This window comes from Bison bison, unplaced genomic scaffold, assembly GCF_000754665.1.
Source record: "Bison bison bison isolate TAMUID 2011002044 unplaced genomic scaffold, Bison_UMD1.0 scf7180017864143, whole genome shotgun sequence".
NCBI classification, from domain to species: Eukaryota; Metazoa; Chordata; class Mammalia; order Artiodactyla; family Bovidae; genus Bison; species Bison bison.
In genome coordinates this window covers 6,200,757-6,218,508 of record NW_011494715.1, presented here as the reverse complement: position 1 = coordinate 6,218,508, position 17,752 = coordinate 6,200,757, and the positions used below count along the sequence as shown (strand labels likewise).

Here is a 17,752-nt window from a genome sequence, read left to right as displayed (position 1 = left end):
ATATGATAAGGTAATAATTAAAGTAAAATGAAAATATAATGGTATAGTCCAGAGGTTGTCAAATTTTTCTATGAAGAGAAAAATAATATAATAAATATTGTATTATAAATGAAATAACATATAAATGACTTTAGGCTTTGTGGGTCACGTGGTCTTTGTTGCCACCACTCACTTCTGCTGTTAACACCATGAAAGCAGCCATAGACAGTATGCAGTCAAAGTAGGAGTGGCTGTGTTCCAGAAAAACTGTTTACAAAAATAGGAAGGGGCCTGATTTGACCAGCAGGCCACAGTTGGCCCCTGTTTGGTAGCATGGACAAGGGGGTGATTAAATCTGGTGGGAGGAGGTGGGAGAGAGCTTCACAGAGAATGTCTGAGAGTGGGCAGGATGTGCTTTCTTGTTATATTGGATGGGAGAGACACTAGAATTAGAAACCTCTTAGGAGCTCTGCAGTAATTCAGTTAAGAGATGATGGAGGTTTATGAAAGAACAGTGACAGTGCCAAGAGAGTAATAGCTGATCTGAAAGATATTTAAAAAGAAGAAATGATAGGAGTTGATGATGGCTTGAAAGCAGTTGGAGAGAAGGAATGTGCCAAAAGAAACTTTTTTTAAGATTTCTAAGCTTGGGAAACTGAAAGAATGAAAATTATGATGCCTGAAATTCTCTGTTCTGTGTCTCCGTGGCTGTCCTGTATCCTTCCAGGCTCATTCCAGCCTTTCTTTCAGTCTTCCCTGTCCTTGTCACGTAGGATGTGATTGCTAGACGTACTCTCTTTTTAGACCTTCTTGTTTGTCTTCTCAACTTGCTTTCTTTTGCCGTCTAACTTGGTCAGCTACTTGGGTTTTGAAAAGGAGCAGCCTTTCTTTAATTTTGACATGTTTTCTTTCTTGTATCCACTTCTTTTTATTTTCCTTGCCAGATTTTTGAAATATTTTGAATATTTCCTTTCTACCAGTCCCATCCTTCATTCCTTGTATTTCTGGTCTTTTTCACCTTCTTACCCAACTTCTAACATAACCAATGACCTGTTTTTAAACCACCATCTAAGATCCTTTCTCTTTCCTGCCTTTTCCTTTCATTCAGCACTCCTAAGTGGAAAGCATTCTTCTAGGTGCTAGGAACACAGAGATGGAAGACAAAGGAGTAGTAGGTATGATAAAATCATACACAGCATGCTTTGGGATTCCAGAGAAGAAAGCCTTTTAAGTCACTGTGGAAAGTCTCGTTCACAAACAAGGTGGTTCTGTAGTTTGACTAGGGTACAGAGGAGGCAGTGGGAAATCTCAGACAAGGAAACAGCACGTGCAGAGGCAAGGAGGACGAAGAGGCATTTAGGTAGCAGGGCCACCGTAGGAGATGAAACATGCTGAGGAGTTCGGGGGTTTTTCCCCCAGAGCAATGAGAAACTATTAAAAGACTTTGAGCATTGGGGTGATAAAATCACATTTGTGTTTTAGGAAGATCACTTTGACAACAGCATAGGAGAGGAGGTTGTACGTAAGCCCAATTGGAAAGTTTCTAGAGTAAAATTAGAGCTCTTAACTTAAAACACTCATAGAAAGAGAGGAAACCAGAGAATCTTTAAGAATACCTGCCTCCATGAACTGCTAGCTCCAGTTGGCGCTAGTGGTAAAGAACCCACCTGCCAATGCAGGAGAGGTAAGAGACATGAGTTTGATCCCTGGGTTGAGAAGATTCCCTGGAAGAGGAAATGGCAACGCATTCTTGCCTGGAGAATCCCATGGACAGAGGAGCCTGTCATGGGGTCACAGAGAATTGGACATGACTGACGTGATAGCATAGCATGGCTCCATGAACTGACTTTCAGCAGTATTTGATATTGGACATTATTAGCCTCATCCTTTTCAGTAAGGAATGAACAGTTATACTACAGCTCTTATGCATGTGGCATTCTGTGTATTAAGAGATATACAGAAGAAAGCTTAAGTATAATTTCTGCTTTCCAGGAGAATAGAACCTTACAGGAAAGGTAGGACATATACATAATAACCAATTAAAAATAGTTCAAGCTAGCATATAATTAAAACAGTGAGTGTTAGAGTGTTACTGTCAGTGTTATAGAACTTCAAATGATCAGATTGGCCTCTCTGAAAGTATCTCAGAAGAGATAAATAGGGTGAGCAAATGGTAATACAAGTAATGAGTTCATATTGAGCAGAGAATTTCTGAAGGGAGTTAAATATAGGAGAATTTTAGTTTGTGTAATCTAAATGAAATTAAAGTTTAGGTAAGAAAGCTTATAATCTTTAATATAAGGTAGTGGTAATTAAAAAGCTGTGAGATGGAATTCCTTGAAGCTTAATAATAAAGGACATACCAAGAACAAGATCACCAGTCATCGTCAGTTTAGTCTCAGTTGTGTCCGACTTTTTGCGACCCCATGGACTATAGCATGCCAGGCTTCCCTGTCCATCACCAACTCCCAGAGCTTGCTCAAACTCATGTCCATTGAGTAGGTGATGCCATCCAACCATCTCATCCTCTGTCATCCCCTTCTAGGAGAAGAACATGACACAGTAATGAAAACAACACAATAAGAATAGCCTATTTCATGACAGGGTCCTGACCTACTCGACCAAGCAACTGCACATGATTCAGAGAGGACAAGAATTAAAATACTCTTCGTTGTAAAAAAAAAAAAAAAAAAGAATAGCCTAGCATGTGATTCAGAGAAAACGCTTCTAAACACATGAAGGTCTCTGTGAAAGTTTAGTGTCATGGAAACTAGGGGATAGCGTATACCCTCCTGTGATGGCCTTTCTTATCTCTCTGCTTAATTAAAATCACTCTCATCCTTTAAGTTCTGCTTAATTCCCATACCATGGCAGCTCATTAATTGCTTTTTAAACATTCTTTGAGTGTGACCTATTTTCAGTACAGTTTTTTTTTCCTCAACTAAGTTTGCAGTTTCTGGAGAATGTGAACTTGCTGACAGATATATGTATATCCCTTGACAGTATCTAGCCCTGTGTTGTTCTTTAGTTGCTAAGTCATGTCCAACTCTTTGCGACCCCATGGACTGTAGCCTGAGAGGCTCCTCTGTCTATGGGATTTCCCAGGCAAGAATACTGGAGTGGGTTGCCATTTCCTTCTCCAGAGAATCTTCCCAACCCGGGGATCGAACCCATGTCTCCTGCATTGGCAGGCAGATTTTTTATCACTGAGCTATGAGGGAGGAAACAAATAAATCTGTCAAACAACTTTAGAAATAATTTGGGCATGCCATCTCATGGATATTTCTTTCTGCATCAGTTTTTAAGTTTACACGTTAGCACTATATTTTGGCCATGTTTTCTCATCATCTCATGTTATCTTGGCTGTGAGATTACACATATGCACACGTATCTGCTTCTCAGTACTCAATCTAGTCCAGATTCCTTGATGGATAATTACTGATCTCAGTGCTATGCAAAATAAAATAGACTTAGGTAAATATACCATACATATATATCAACTTCAAAGAATAATTGGTAGTTAGATGAGAGGATATAGAAAAGGAAATGGATGAGTAGTTGGGTGGAGTTTGAGAATAAGTGGTTAGTTTGGTAAGTGGGTGACATTTTACTGTGTAGTTGAGTCTTGATTATCCATGGGCAGGTGGTTCATATACTAGAATTTTGTGAATAACCATATATTTCACTTAAATAGACATAACTGAATTTTTTCTATGAAAAAGGTATTCTTTGAGTGTTATTCACTAAATTAAACTTAAAGATTTAGGTTTCAGTTTTAGAAAATGTAATTCATATTTTTAATTACTTTGATATCATCATATTTTGCTTTTTTTATTTGCCATATTTACATGAATTAGGTACTTACGAAGTCATCGAGGTGAAAATTCTCCAAATTAGCTAGCAAGTCATAGAAAAATTTTCAGTTTAGGGAAATAATTATTATGTAAAATAATTATTAACTAGAATAACATGCTTATTCTATTTTCATTATTTTAATTTGCAACATTGTAATTATTTAATCAAAACTTAAAAATCAAATTTAAAACCTTTATGTTCTGAATGTGAAGTCTTTTAATAAATAAAAATTAAATGCTCTTTTATCCATTAACTTGAGGAATTTAAAAAATATTCTAAAGGTAGTTTTTCATTCTTAAATTTTCTTTTTCGCTTTACTCAATCAGGAGAAGAAAGACATGCTTTCATTTTAAAAGGACTTAATTTTTAAACTTTGTGATCTAATGAAAACATTGTTTGATAAGCACTGCTATATAAGACTAGATCACTTCAGTAGTATATGAATAAGTCTTTAAAATCTTTAAATTTTACAAATGATTCATAATGAGTCATGAAATTTGTTACAATCATTAACTGAGGGGAATGATAAATTGGTATTTTCTGACAGCCAGTAGGTCTTCACCTGTTCATGACTAGTTCTTTTGATGACTTTAAGAAAGGAAAAACCTTCTACCTCCTTTTTATTTTTAGAAATACTACTAAAATTTAATATTAATTATATTTGGTTGTTTTCTTTGATTGTTGTTATTCTAAATTAAATACTTTTTACAAAACTGTGTATAGTTATACGGGGGCTTTCCCAGTGGCTCAGTGGTTAATAATCCACCTGCAATGCAGGTGCCACAGGAAACACAGGTTCAGTTCCTGGGTCAAGAAGATCCACTGGAGGAGGGCATGGCAACACTCCAGTATTCTTGCTTAGAGAATCCCATGGACAGAGCAGCCTGGAGGGCTACAGTCCATAGGTTGACACAAAGAGCTGGACATGACTGAGCGACTTAGCACACACACACATATAGTATGTATGACTGGGAGTTTTCTTAGCTTTAATGGGGACTCAGTGAATCAGAATTGCAACAAAAGAAAATTTTAACAGGTCCCCGTGCTGCCTTTCAAGATAAATAGAATGATGGAGAGGACAGCCTGTGATGAGCAATGGAGCCCAGTTGACACACTCAAAAGCTGCATCTTGGGGAAGGGAAAAGGAGAGAATTTGCTTCTGAGGGAACATGGGTTAGAAAGTGTTAGGAGGTTATTGTGTTTAAGTCGATGTAGCTTTTATGAACTAGCGTCCTGACAGCCTCAAGCCCTAATGAAAAGTAAGACCATTTACATTTAATTGAGCTATTAACTGGGCTCTCTGGAAGGAAGCTGTCCACACTTGGCATCATCATTGCTTGCCAACTCCCTCACTGTTTTAAGGTTCCACTAATTTCCTCTAGTTTCATATCCTCCCTTTTCCACTCCCAGGGTTGTAGTGAAATTGGAGTTTGCTGTACCATGACTATCACCATTCTTCTAGATTGCCTTGGACAACGCCATATTTCTTCTGTTCTTGTTCTTCCTCTCCTGGGACCCACCTCACAACCCAAAACTTATTTGAATGAGAAAAGTATCCTTACTTAGCGTAGTTCTAGATCAGTTGGCTCTGCTTAACTTCAGCTTCTGTCTCTTTTTGCAAGGCAGCTCTTAATTCTGAGCCTAATTAGTAGATTTTTCTCCTTTTTGTTTGGCCACTTAAATAATTCAACAATGTAAATCATGAAATTATTTTGTAAATCAGTGTTATTTTCATGAAAAACTTTAGTGATATTTTCTAGTGTGTTCTGTTACCTCCCACATTAGGTACACTCCCTGCAGTTACAGAGGAATGGAGGAGAGACTACCTCATGGCAGCATGTCACGACTTACAGATCACTCCAGGCACAGTAGTTCCCATCGGCTCAATGAACAGTCACGACATAGCAGCATCAGAGATCTCAGTAATAATCCTATGACTCACATCACACATGGTACCAGCATGAATCGGGTTATTGAAGAAGATGGAACCAGTGCTTAAATCGTCCTGTCTAAGGTGGAAATTTTGTGCTGTTTAAAAAGCAGATTTTATTCTTTGCCTTTGCATGACTGATTGCTATAACTCAGTTATGATGCTTTCAGTCAGGTGCAGATGGTGTCCATTGAAAAGTAAATTTTTGCTTTTTATATTGCATCAAACTTGGAACCTCAAGGCATCCAAAATGCTAAGAATGATATCATCACATAAATAATTCTTATTTCTAGGTTATGAAGAAATAATTATTTGTCTGGTAAGCATTTTTATAAACCCACTTGTTTTATATTTGGAAAAATCCTAAAATGTATGATGACTGCTTTATAGTGAACTTTCATATAATATCAACTGGTTGTGAGGTAACATTCTGGTAGTTCTATTAATAAAACAAAATTTCAGAATTAAAGAAATTTTCTATGCAAGGTTTATTTCTCAGATGAATAGTAGGACTTTGTAGTTTTCTTTCCACTAAGTGAAAAAGAACTGTGTTTTTAAACTATAGGAGAATTTGATAAATCAGCAAGGGAATTTTAGCTAATAGAATATAAAGTCAACTGAAGAATCTGATTAGTCTACTGAAGACTCTTTTGAAATTCTGTCAAAATAGTCTTTATGCAGAGAAATACAGGAGTAGGATTAGCAACAAAGTAAAAGCGGAGATGGGCATTTTTTTCTCAGTAATTGTGCTGTTTTTATTACTTTTGTAAATATTACTTTTACTGGCTGTGTTTTTATATTGGTAACTTATCCATATGCATGACGGAAAATTTTTACTTTTAGCCATTTTTTCCCATGTAGTAGTATTGATTTGTAGAGAACTTCATGTTCAGATATGTTCTATGGGAGCATGTAATAAGATAAGCATCACACACTGTAAGCCTTTTTGTAGTAACCATAGTTACAAAACAGCAAAGTGTTTCCTCTGTATCTGTTATTGTGTTTTTTGCAGTGAAATGTAATCTTGCCAAAGCCGCCAGATGTTGGTATCCAGGCCCCTCGCATTGCCCAGTAGCCAATAAGCCGCAGCTTTTGCCCCACACCTTTATCTTCAGGTTCTGGGTCATTCTTGTTTACAGCTGAAATATATGTATAACCCGAGTCCACAGTGGTGATTAATTTGGGATATTTGAAATTCATTGTAGCTTAATGAAGCATGATTAGTCCTGCTGTGAAGTATCTTTTAACTTTAAAAATATCAACTCAAAAATCTTTGACATTTTGTCTTGTAATATTTAAATAACTTATAGTAAAAATTTTAAACTTTATTAGGCATGATAATGATCGGAAGGGAAAGAAAAATTCTGGAAAGTGCTGGATGTGTTATATAGACAAGCATATTTAAACAAGCCATCCTCAACCCTGACTACAGATAAGAATCACTCGGGCAATGCCCAACACCTTCCTCTCATTGAGATGAGGACTGGTAGTTTTATAAAAAGCTTCCCCAGTGATTCTGATCTGCTGCAGGCCTGACTGCAGGCTGTTTGAAACTAACTTGCTCCTGCTGATAATGTGATGGCATCATATTATATCATGTGAAAACCTAGCTGCACTCAATGTTAGGCTTTTATATCTATTACCTGATTGATTACAACTGGAATTCTGGACCCCACTCCTAAAAATTAGTACTCAGTAAGTCAAAGGTGATGGTAGGACTTTAAAAATCTGTCGTCGTAAAAATATTAATATCATAGGTGATTCTTATACAGATATCCAAGAATCAGACTTTAAAAAATATTCTAGACTCCAGAGAGATCTGGCTTTGCCACGTGCTAGTTTTTGACCTTTTACAAGTTAATTTCTCTGAGCCTCAGTTCCCTTGTTTTTGAATGAAGATAGAAAATAAATACCTACCTCACAAAGTTGTCAATAGGTATCAGATGAAAAATCATATGAAAGCTGAAAGCTCTGAAAACTTTAGTGTTATGAACTAGAAGGGATTAAGATTACTGAGGACTTAAGATATTTGTTTGAGGGCTACCATAGTACAGTCTTTGATATGTGTTTGAATTCATGTGGACTTTTTCCTCTCCTTTTTTAAAACAAAATGTACCAAGAAATTTGGTGTTGGAAAAGCTTTCATCAGGCACAGAAGTCAGTTTTCTGATAATAATTTGTTTGCCTGTCATGTTTTTTTCTTTCAAAGTACATATTTCTTAATATTTATTACTAATTCTTCATGAGATATGTGAACATTTGGCTCAAATGCTTTACTTTTTCCTCCATCCTCATTGTCTTTTTCCTTGAAACTGGAGTTAATACTCAGGACAAGTAGAGTCTGAATTCCCTCACATCTGACAGTAGACCTTTACTCTGAAGATCAAATTGGTAACAACTCATTTATAAATAAATCAGTAGTTCATGAGGCTTTTGTCTGAGAATTTCTCCTGAGAACAGCATGAAAGACCAAAACAAACATTCAGACACAAAAATAAGTTAACATAGAAGGTACCAGTTTGAGCTCAAAGATGCTGTCGTTCATTGCCATCTGCATTATATCATCAATTGCCAAAATGTTAATTGGTTTCTTTGTGGGCCAAGTATAGACAGTTAAGTGAACATCAATATGAAAAGCTTAAGCCTGTGCTTCCTGATTTTTAAATATTCATTTGTATCTTCTCTATTAAACTGTTGATATATGTGTAAATGCTTTATTGGCCTTTCAGTTACTTTCACTGCTTCACAGAATTTACTTAATATTGTTAATCTGTCATTTTAAATAACAGTATTTAGTTTGGGTTGTGTTATTTATCAAACTAGTGCTCCGAATTAAGACTTTTTTCATTAAAGAGACAATCGAAGAACTACAGCAAAATAACAGTTTCAAGTCTCAACTAGCTTAAACCAACTTGAACAAGTCCGGACAGCTTTCTTACCATATGTTTAATTTGTGTTGTGATTGGCAGATGATAATGTTTAGTATTTTATTTTTTCAGTTGACAACTGATAAAATAAAAGTTCTCTCTAAAATGTTAACATATAACCAAAAAGTTTTCGAAAAGTACTCTGATTTCAGCAATATTGTATTGAATTTTTTCAGTGATTAAAGCAAACAATTCAAAACAATATTAAGCTCAAAACAATAATTTGTTTCAAAGAACAGTTAATAACTCAGCAACTAGAAGAGGGCATGGTAGGTTTTCAATTAAAATATTTAAATAAATGAATGTTATGCAACTCACTTTAGTCATGATAGTCTCAGTTCAAAGAAATTTGAAGAGTCTAAATTTGAGCTAAGTGAAATGAGTCTCTGCTTTACCGGAATAATATGTGGCAAGTAATAATCAATGAGGGATTTCCCTGGTGGCTCAGATGGTAAAGCGTCTGTCTACAATGCGGGAGACCAGGGTTCGATCCCTGGGTTGGGAAGATCCCTGGAGAAGGAAATGGCAATCCACTCCAGTACTATTGCCTGGAAAATCCCATGGACAGAGAAGCCTGGTAGGCTACAGTCCATGGGGTCGCAAAGAGTCGGACACGACTGAGCGACATGGCTATATAATAATCAATGAATTGCACCAAATAAAGTTTATTTCTCCTAGAGTAACAGTGCATATTACTATTTTAATTAAATATATATACAAACTTACGCTAACACTTTATATTAATTTTAGAAGATGAACAGCAGTTTTTAGAAGTAAGTAGGTTCTTGTTGGTTTAATGTGAAATTAGATCTTTGTATACTAGTTGGGTGAATGAATATTCAAGTAAACCTTTATTAATAATGATTTTCTTTTTCTAAAACTGTTTCTTGGAGCAGATTTAAGAAAATTCTAAGAATCTCTTCAAATGAGGAAAATTAACTACATTTTAACCTACCTCATTAGTTTCTTTGTGATAATAGCTGAAAATAACTGAAGTTGTAACTTTATTGGTGTGGACTATATCCCCATGAAATAAAAGGAACTACTTAAAATTTTTTGATAAAATAGTGGATCATTGGCTGGAGCTTAGAAAATGTTAACATACCAAATTTTCACTATGATGATATTTATATTCCTTTTGACATGCCAAAGGTATGTTTATATATTATCATACTTGGATGACTAACATAGTGTAGTGTAATGAAAATTGCCCTGGGCTTGGAATTCAAAAGACCCATAATAATGATGTAAACTGAACAGGTCGTTTAATTTCTCTTTGTCTCAATTTCTTTGACGTAAAATGAGGATAAGGTAATTTGGGGCTTTGAGACCTACTCTACAGGACATTGTGAGGATCAAATGAGCTAACAAGAATTATAGTGCTCTTTAAAAAACACTGATAGAGAAAAAAAAAAACACTGATAGTATTTGTTTTTGTTAGAATTTGGGGGTTACAGAAAGCAAGCATAATGGTATTGAGCAGTAAAAACAGAACAGGCAGTTAGGCCGGTATTCATTTGACACAGTCTTCAAATCAGCAATCCAATTGACCCTTTAAAAATGAGATTCTTTTTCGAGAACAACTGTGCCCTTAGATTGTATTTGGCCCTTTATTAAATGTTATACCAGAATATGCTCTGAAAATTTATATGGTTGAATTTATAGGTCACTTTGAACAGAAATTTGGGGATATCCATTATATGTCTGCTTTGATATGGAATGATATAACTACATTAGTTTTGCAAGAAAAATATAAAGAGAAGTAGGCCCTGTTACTTTTTTTCCTTTGAGGTCTTTCATATGCCTAATTACTTCCAATTAGGAACACTTCTTTTTTATTAGTGATTACTGTAACTTATTGGTTTTCATCATGGCAAAACTTTAAATTTTAAGTGATACTATTATATTTGTATATGTAATTTTTTAACCTGCATAAAGTAAGGGTTTCTCCATTCTTTTCCACACATAAACACACAAAAGGGCATTTTTATAGATCCTAGAGGTACAAAGGAACTCACGACTCTTTTAAACTACTTTTATGCCTTTTTACAACTGAGTAAAGAAAGGTGTTTATGTTTAATTCAGCTATGTTTCTTAGTAGCTGTATGATTTTATACATTATTCTTGTGTCATTTTTATGTTTTTTATGAAAAAATTATGTTGACATCTCTTCATATTTTAATTCACTTCAATTCTGTTTTGCTCCAATGATATGATTTTTGAGAAAGGAATGGGAAAACTAAGCAACCTTTACCTGCATCTTATTGTAATTACTCTCCTGGATTTTTTCCTAATTTAAATTCTATACTTCCTTAATAGCCAAATTGATAGGATTATAATAATTTCTCTCAAGATCTGAAGTCTTCTGGGAAAGAGAATATTAAGGTTTATCCAGAACCAGCCATTTTTGTAGACATTCCTATTTGGTTGATTTATAAAGATTTAATACAGTAAGTTAATAAGCATATTTCTTATTCTGTGATCTCTAATTAGAAAGTAACATTTTTGTTGCCATAAAGTTAAAAAAAAGTAAATTTTCACTTACATTTTAGTCAAATCCCATGCCAGTACATTACCTCCTATAAAAGAGAGTAGTTCAGTCTATTTAAATGTATTAAGAATGGTTTCCTTTGGAATTTTTTTTGTTTTTAATAATCACTTTTCTCAGGAAATCTGTTATGTCCTTTCTTGGACATTTTCACTGGTGTGATAGCATTGTTTATAATTCTTTTTTATCATTTCATTGGTCACTGTCAGCAGTTTTTCCTGATCAAGAGAAGCAAGTATTTACCTTAGAGTAATTCAGATCTTGAAAATTCAGTGTTTTGTTATTTTCATAATTATTGTTCATTAATAACATTAATTTTTATTAGAGTGATTTTTTTCAAGCTTTTTATCATATTTCCTGCAGTACGGTGAGCTATATTTTTATTATAGCCCTGGGATTTTTGTTACATAAGTCAGCTTGTTTGTATTGCTGACTTGCAAATATTACTTTAATTGTGTTGACATGCTATTGACATAAAAGAAAGAACTTTGGAGCTTAATAGTTTTTTTTTCTAAATTGGCAGATTTTTTGAATGCTTAGTAAAAATACATTATGTTAGTTTTTAAATCTGACAGAACTTTGTGTCAGAGGTCTGATTTGTAGTGTTGCATCTGTTTTCAGTGAGCTGTGGAACTTTGCAATTTTATCTCTTGGGACCTCAGTTTAACCATCTGTAAATGAAAGAAAAAGGGGATTAGACCAGGTTGTGTCTCAGATTCCACCTGTCTCTGGTTTGGTTATCCCTTGACTATTTTATAATGATTATCTTATTCTCGTTATTCCTCCCATGAACTCTATATACTAGATCAGCCTGCAATGTTAATGCAAGTTGCACTTAAATTGATAGGATTCAGCTGTGTTGCTGATTTTGTTTTTCAGTCTTGATTTTAGGTAATTTTAAAGGAGGAAAAAATTATATTACAGATTGTAAAAGTAAAAAAAAGGTTACAAATAATCGATATGACCTTTTTTCCTCCCAAAGGAAAAATCTCCTAAGGAACCAATATAAGCACCCTAAAACTGATGTACAGAAAAAAATAACATCTAAAATCTTTGTGGTCTTTGTTCTCTTAAATATGAGCATAGCTACTTAGGCTAAACTTTTAAACAAAATGTATTAAGATAAAATTAGTAAACAAAGCATATAACAGTTATATGGCCCATATAACTAATTAAAAAGCTATTAGGTTTGCTGACATGAAAATATTTATAAAATATAAAAATAATTGAGGATTGGATTGAAATTTGTCTGTTCAGTAATTACCCATAAGCTGAAACCTTAGATTCTTTGCATAACTACAGTTGCCAGATTGCCACGAGCAAGTGAATATCCTGCTTTAAAATATCCTTAGAGATAAATGTGGTTTCTTTGTTTTATTTTTTTCAGCTCTGCAGAAGATGTTTCTGTAAAGCCTCCTTCTGTAATAAAATGTAGAGATTCTATTACTTCCGTCTCTCGACAGAGTTCTCTTGTAGATTTATTGATAATTACATTGTCTGAGAACCAGGCCATAGAGGTTCCTGTTACACTTAAAGATCATTGTCTTTGTTCTAATTGTCTTCCTTAACTCCTATCAATCTCTTGAATCCTTGGTCTGTAAATTTACAATCTAGGTACTGGGTTTGGTGTCTGGTGGGTAGAAAAGAAAAATGGAAATTGATACAGGAAGGTGCACTGGTTTCTGATGTAATTTGTTTGGCTGTACTTGATTCCTTGTCTTCGGTCAGTTCACTGGTTCAGGCAGCTCTCCTGACATCCAAAAGTTCAGTTAGATGCCCAGCCTCTCTCACTCACACATTGCTATATTACAGTGTTACATTAACCACCTGTTAAGAACTACCACCACGACTTTCTTTTCAGTTCTCTGACTCTGTGTGTTTTGCTATTATGTTTGTTAAACCTTGAGTCTGAGGTCTAAACATTTCATTGAGTACTTTCTGGGTTTTGATAATAGGATATTCTATAAGGTAAAACAGATAATCCTAGGGTGGTTTAATTTATATTTATCCATCCACCATTTTTCTGTTTTTCTAACTGACCCCTCCTCAGTTTTGAAAATTAAGTTTATAAATATCTTCCGTCTCTCCTTTAGCCCTGCCTCAGATAATTTTTCTTTGAACTACTCTTGTTGGCAGAAAGGTTTAATATGGAATAATTCTGTGTTTCTGAGACAAGATCAACACAGTAGTTCTTTACATTGAGCTGAGGTGAACATGTATTTGAAATTGTTGCAGTTTCTTTACATGTGAACTTAAAATTAATTTTTTTAATCATGAAAAGGACTCTCTGATTTGAAAACATTAGTTTGGAAGTTCTCTTGTTATCAGGGGCTATTTCTACCTTAGCTGTGAATTATCATAATAAATCTGAATTCTTTATCATTCATCTTTTTAAAAAAGTTAATGCCTCTAGAATGATCCCATTTCACAAATCTTTTTTTTCCACAAATCTTTAATACCAACTTCAAACAACTTTTCTGTTTTTATTTTCAAATGCCAGACTCTGTTTTTAAGTTTTATTTTTTCATTGAAGTTTAAACATATTACATATGTGAAGGAGTGACTGCAGTTTAAACATTTACTTTGGCATGATAAAGAGAGCTACACCATCCATAATCGCTTTCTCCCATTACCAGAAGGAAAAATTCATTTGACACTTAAAAGCTGTTAAATTGTCTTATTTTTATTTGAAAGAGCTATGGAAGCTGTTTCTTCTCATTTAAACTTTTTAAGAAAATGCCAACTTTGCTGTATTTTAATCTGATAGTGAATTGGGATTATTTATATAAGTATATATGTCTACAGTTTATAATAGTGAAGTGAAAAGTGAAGTCGCTCAGTCATGTCCAACTCTTTGCGACCCCATGGATGGTAGCCGACCAGGCTCCTCCATCCATGGAATTTTCTAGGCAAGAGTACTGGAGTGGGTTGCCATTTCCTTCTCCAGGGGATCTTCCCAACCCAGGGATCGAACCCGGGTCTCCTGAATTGCGTGCAGACGCTTTACTGTCTGAGCCACCAGGGAATCCCACAGTATCATAGTTAATAGTTACTTCACTGTCTGTAATATATGATACCTGAAGCTCACATTTATTTAATGTGAGTGGGTTTTGGGGTTTTTTTGAGCCCCCTTTTTTGTTTTGTTTTTTATTTTCTTAGTGTTGTACATTATTATATATGTTAGGTTATCATGGTCATCTCAGTAGAAAGCTCTTGAGTAGATGGTTTTTTTGTTTTTGAGAATCAGCCCAAGGAGATTCATATTATGTGGCCATAGCTGGGTAATATTATTTTGAGCTATGTGAAGTTGCTGGTTTTGTTGCTCAAATGTTAGCAGTTTCGTAATACATATTCAAGAAACAACCAAACAAAAGATCTTTTCGAAGAGCTATTTCAACTTCCCAATTCAACTCTTTTAACCAGCCTACCAGAGGCTTTATAAAGATTCAAACTGCAGATAACCAGAGGCCTATCAAGAAAATTCTGCTTTGTTTTGCTGTTAAATTGCCCAGTTTTCAAAGGTATTGAAGCAAAATGACTTCAGTAATTGAAGCAAATATCTTTGGGGAATGCTTAAGTTACATAAGTTTTTTCATTAAATCTGTGTATAGTTTTTCAGCTTTCATTCACTGAGATATTGTCATTTATCAAAGGATTAGTCTGTAAATATCATTTGAAGGCAAAATAACTACCCCCTGCCAATATCTGATATGGACTCAATTTTGCCAGCTATAGAATTTTGTCTTCTTAGTATGCATTCTAAAATAATATTATGTTATGTAGCCAATAGATTTTCCTAAACATGCCGTTTTAAAGATTTTCTTTATACCTGTGTTTCAAGTTATAAGAATTAAAATGTATGAGTATAAAAAAGGATATAAAAATGATAAGCTCCTACTTAGGAAATCCCCAATTTTAAATAGAACTGTGTTTTGAAAGGTTGTGGATTGGGTTGTTCCAAAGTCAGACTACATCTCCTCGTGTATATAATATTATAAATAATAAGAGTAGCAGATAGCCAAAAAGAGCTGACCTAATGCTCTCCAAAATTAACCTAGGGGTCTTGGTTTGGAATAAAGTGTTCGTGACTATGGCCCTTTCTCCTGTTTTAAAAAAACAAATCATTGTTATTAGCACAGATGACTATCAATTAGAATAAATATTTAGCTTTTAAACAAAAGTGGAAATAGTTCAATCAGTGTTGGTGAAACTATTTTGAGACAAGAGATTTCATTTAGGTGACTTAAGTTGGGAATCTGTTCCTCTTTCGAAGAGCCTGTGTGATGACTGAAAGTGCTGTGTGTTTTCAGTGACCTTGAGGAAGGGAGCCAGTCATTTCTTCTTAAGGGTTGTAAGAAGTAGGGGCCTTGCTGATCTCATGCTTTTCAGTTCAAAAACTGTGTCCAGAACATCTTAGATCTCCTTCACCCACAGTGTTCAAAGGCTGTCTGTATTTCAGGCTCAGTCTACCCTACCTTCAGCTGAGCCTGTCTTCCAGCTCTGTTCCTCATACTAAATTTACAGGTGAGCGTTCTCCATTCTTGGTTTGTTTTTTTTTAAAGTCTTTACTCATTTTACTGTTATGAGAAATGACCACCACCTTCTCCTTTTCTCAAGAAATATAAAGGTAGAAGAGATATTCCTTTTCCATTATTTTTAAAAGCTATTGTTTTTGGACTGCTGGCACTTGGCAGTTTAGTTTTCAGACCCTAATCTGAATTAAGTTGATGGAGGTGACCCTAAAATTGATCTAAAGTTTTAATCTTGCTTTATCATATAAGCATCTGGTTGGAAACTGTGCTGATGAAGATTTGTATTTTGTGGCATTGGTTCTTCATGTTTCTTTTTTATGTATTTAAAATCGATCATTAATTTCCAAACGAGTGGAGAATTTACCGTTGTTGAGCTATGTAGAGGGCAAGTGTGCTTGATTAGAGCATGAACTGTACTTTCACATTAGCTGATGTGCTTTGCACTCTGCTCTTGTAGATTTATTTTGTTTACAGTAGACTGATGTCAAGTTTTTGTAAATGTTTTTTACTTAGCACTTTAACTGTGAGTGTACAAACTGATTTTAAATGTAGTGGTTGTATATTTTGGTTATAAATTGGAAATTTGTAATAAAAATTAAATGATTTGTTCTCTATTTTGTCATCAGTACCTGATTGAGTGTAATTTTCTACATCATCTATACTGCTATTTTTAAATTAGGTTTCATACTTTATGTTTTTCTAATTACTGATTTTTTCATTCACAATAGCATAGACTCCACAGTAATCTGGAGTATAGATACATCATTCTGTATCATATCTCTGGAATATAGATACATCGTTCTGAATGCTATCCTATCTCTATTCATTATTATATCCCCATGCATACCACTACCAGGTACATAACAGGAGAAAAAGGTGAACGTATTAAAGTACCTATATCAATTTCCCCAATAGGAAGTCCTACCCATGTAAGCAAATTTTTTTTTTTCCATACACAGGACAGCCGATTAAGACTTAAACTGGTACTAGAGTGTTTTTTGCCGAGATCACGCATTCTTTAGTTGGAAGGAACCTTAGAAATCATAAGGTTCAACTTCCAACCCAGTACCAACATCCTCCAAAACCAGCTTTTATAAGCCTCTGCTTGAATGATTTCAGTAAAAGGAAGCTTACTACTCTAAGGCCTTCCATTCCATTTTGAAGTCAGCTGACAACCAAAATGAGCAAAGTGAGCAAGGAAATTAACACTCTCCTAAAGTCTTCATAAAGGAGCTGCTGGCATCTTCATTTCAGCCCCATGAGACCCATGTCAGATTTCTAACTTACAGAAAGTGATAAGTTGCTTAAGTGTTGCTTAAGCCCATAAATTTAGGGTAATTTATTAGAGTAGCAGTAGAAAACTAAAATATTCAGCCTCACACTTGCACATCTGCAAAAAGTGGGCAATGAACAAGCGAGGAGTGGAAAATGGGCCAAGGAATCCATTAAAGACCAGAAACATTGCACAGAACTGGCCTGTTGCCATGAAACAGACTGTTGAGGTGGCTTGGAGAAGTTGGAGGTACTGAGATTAATAAGAGCAATCAGTCTCTGGTGCCCTTCTTCCAATATTATCCTTCAGTTTTTTTCACCATTATTGTCCAGTTTTCTTTTTATTCCCACTTCTTTATCTTCTCCTCCATCACAGTTTTCTTTTTATTCCCACTTCTTTATCTTCTCCTCCATCGTACTTTCCTCCTTTTTAAAACAATGCTCTTTATTTTTCTCTGCTAATCAAGTGTATGTTTTTATCAACCTCACACTCCCACTAGCATACCCACCCCATTTGTTGGAAGGAGATAAGGAGCAGAATATGAGAGGAGCCTTGAGAGAAGGTTGAGATTTTCCAGCATGCCAAGACTTAAAAAGGTAAGGAACTTAGCTTTACCGCCTGGTCTCTGAGTACTCCAGTGCAGCACATGAATTCACAAGTGAGGGTTATATACAAATCCATTTATTAGAAAAAAAATCAAAACTAAGC

At 34.8% G+C, this 17,752-nt stretch overlaps 1 protein-coding gene across 1 annotated transcript in view; it reads left to right on the top strand.

Moving 5' to 3' along the window:
* Window positions 1-9,161, top strand: part of FZD3 (frizzled class receptor 3) — an 82,884-nt gene extending 73,723 nt beyond the window's left edge. The window contains exon 6 of the mRNA XM_010840288.1: window positions 5,620-9,161. Coding sequence (XP_010838590.1) covers window positions 5,620-5,833 — 214 coding nt within the window. The 3' untranslated portion in view covers window positions 5,834-9,161. The remainder of the gene's footprint in view (window positions 1-5,619) is intronic.
* Window positions 9,162-17,752: the final 8,591 nt, after the last annotated feature.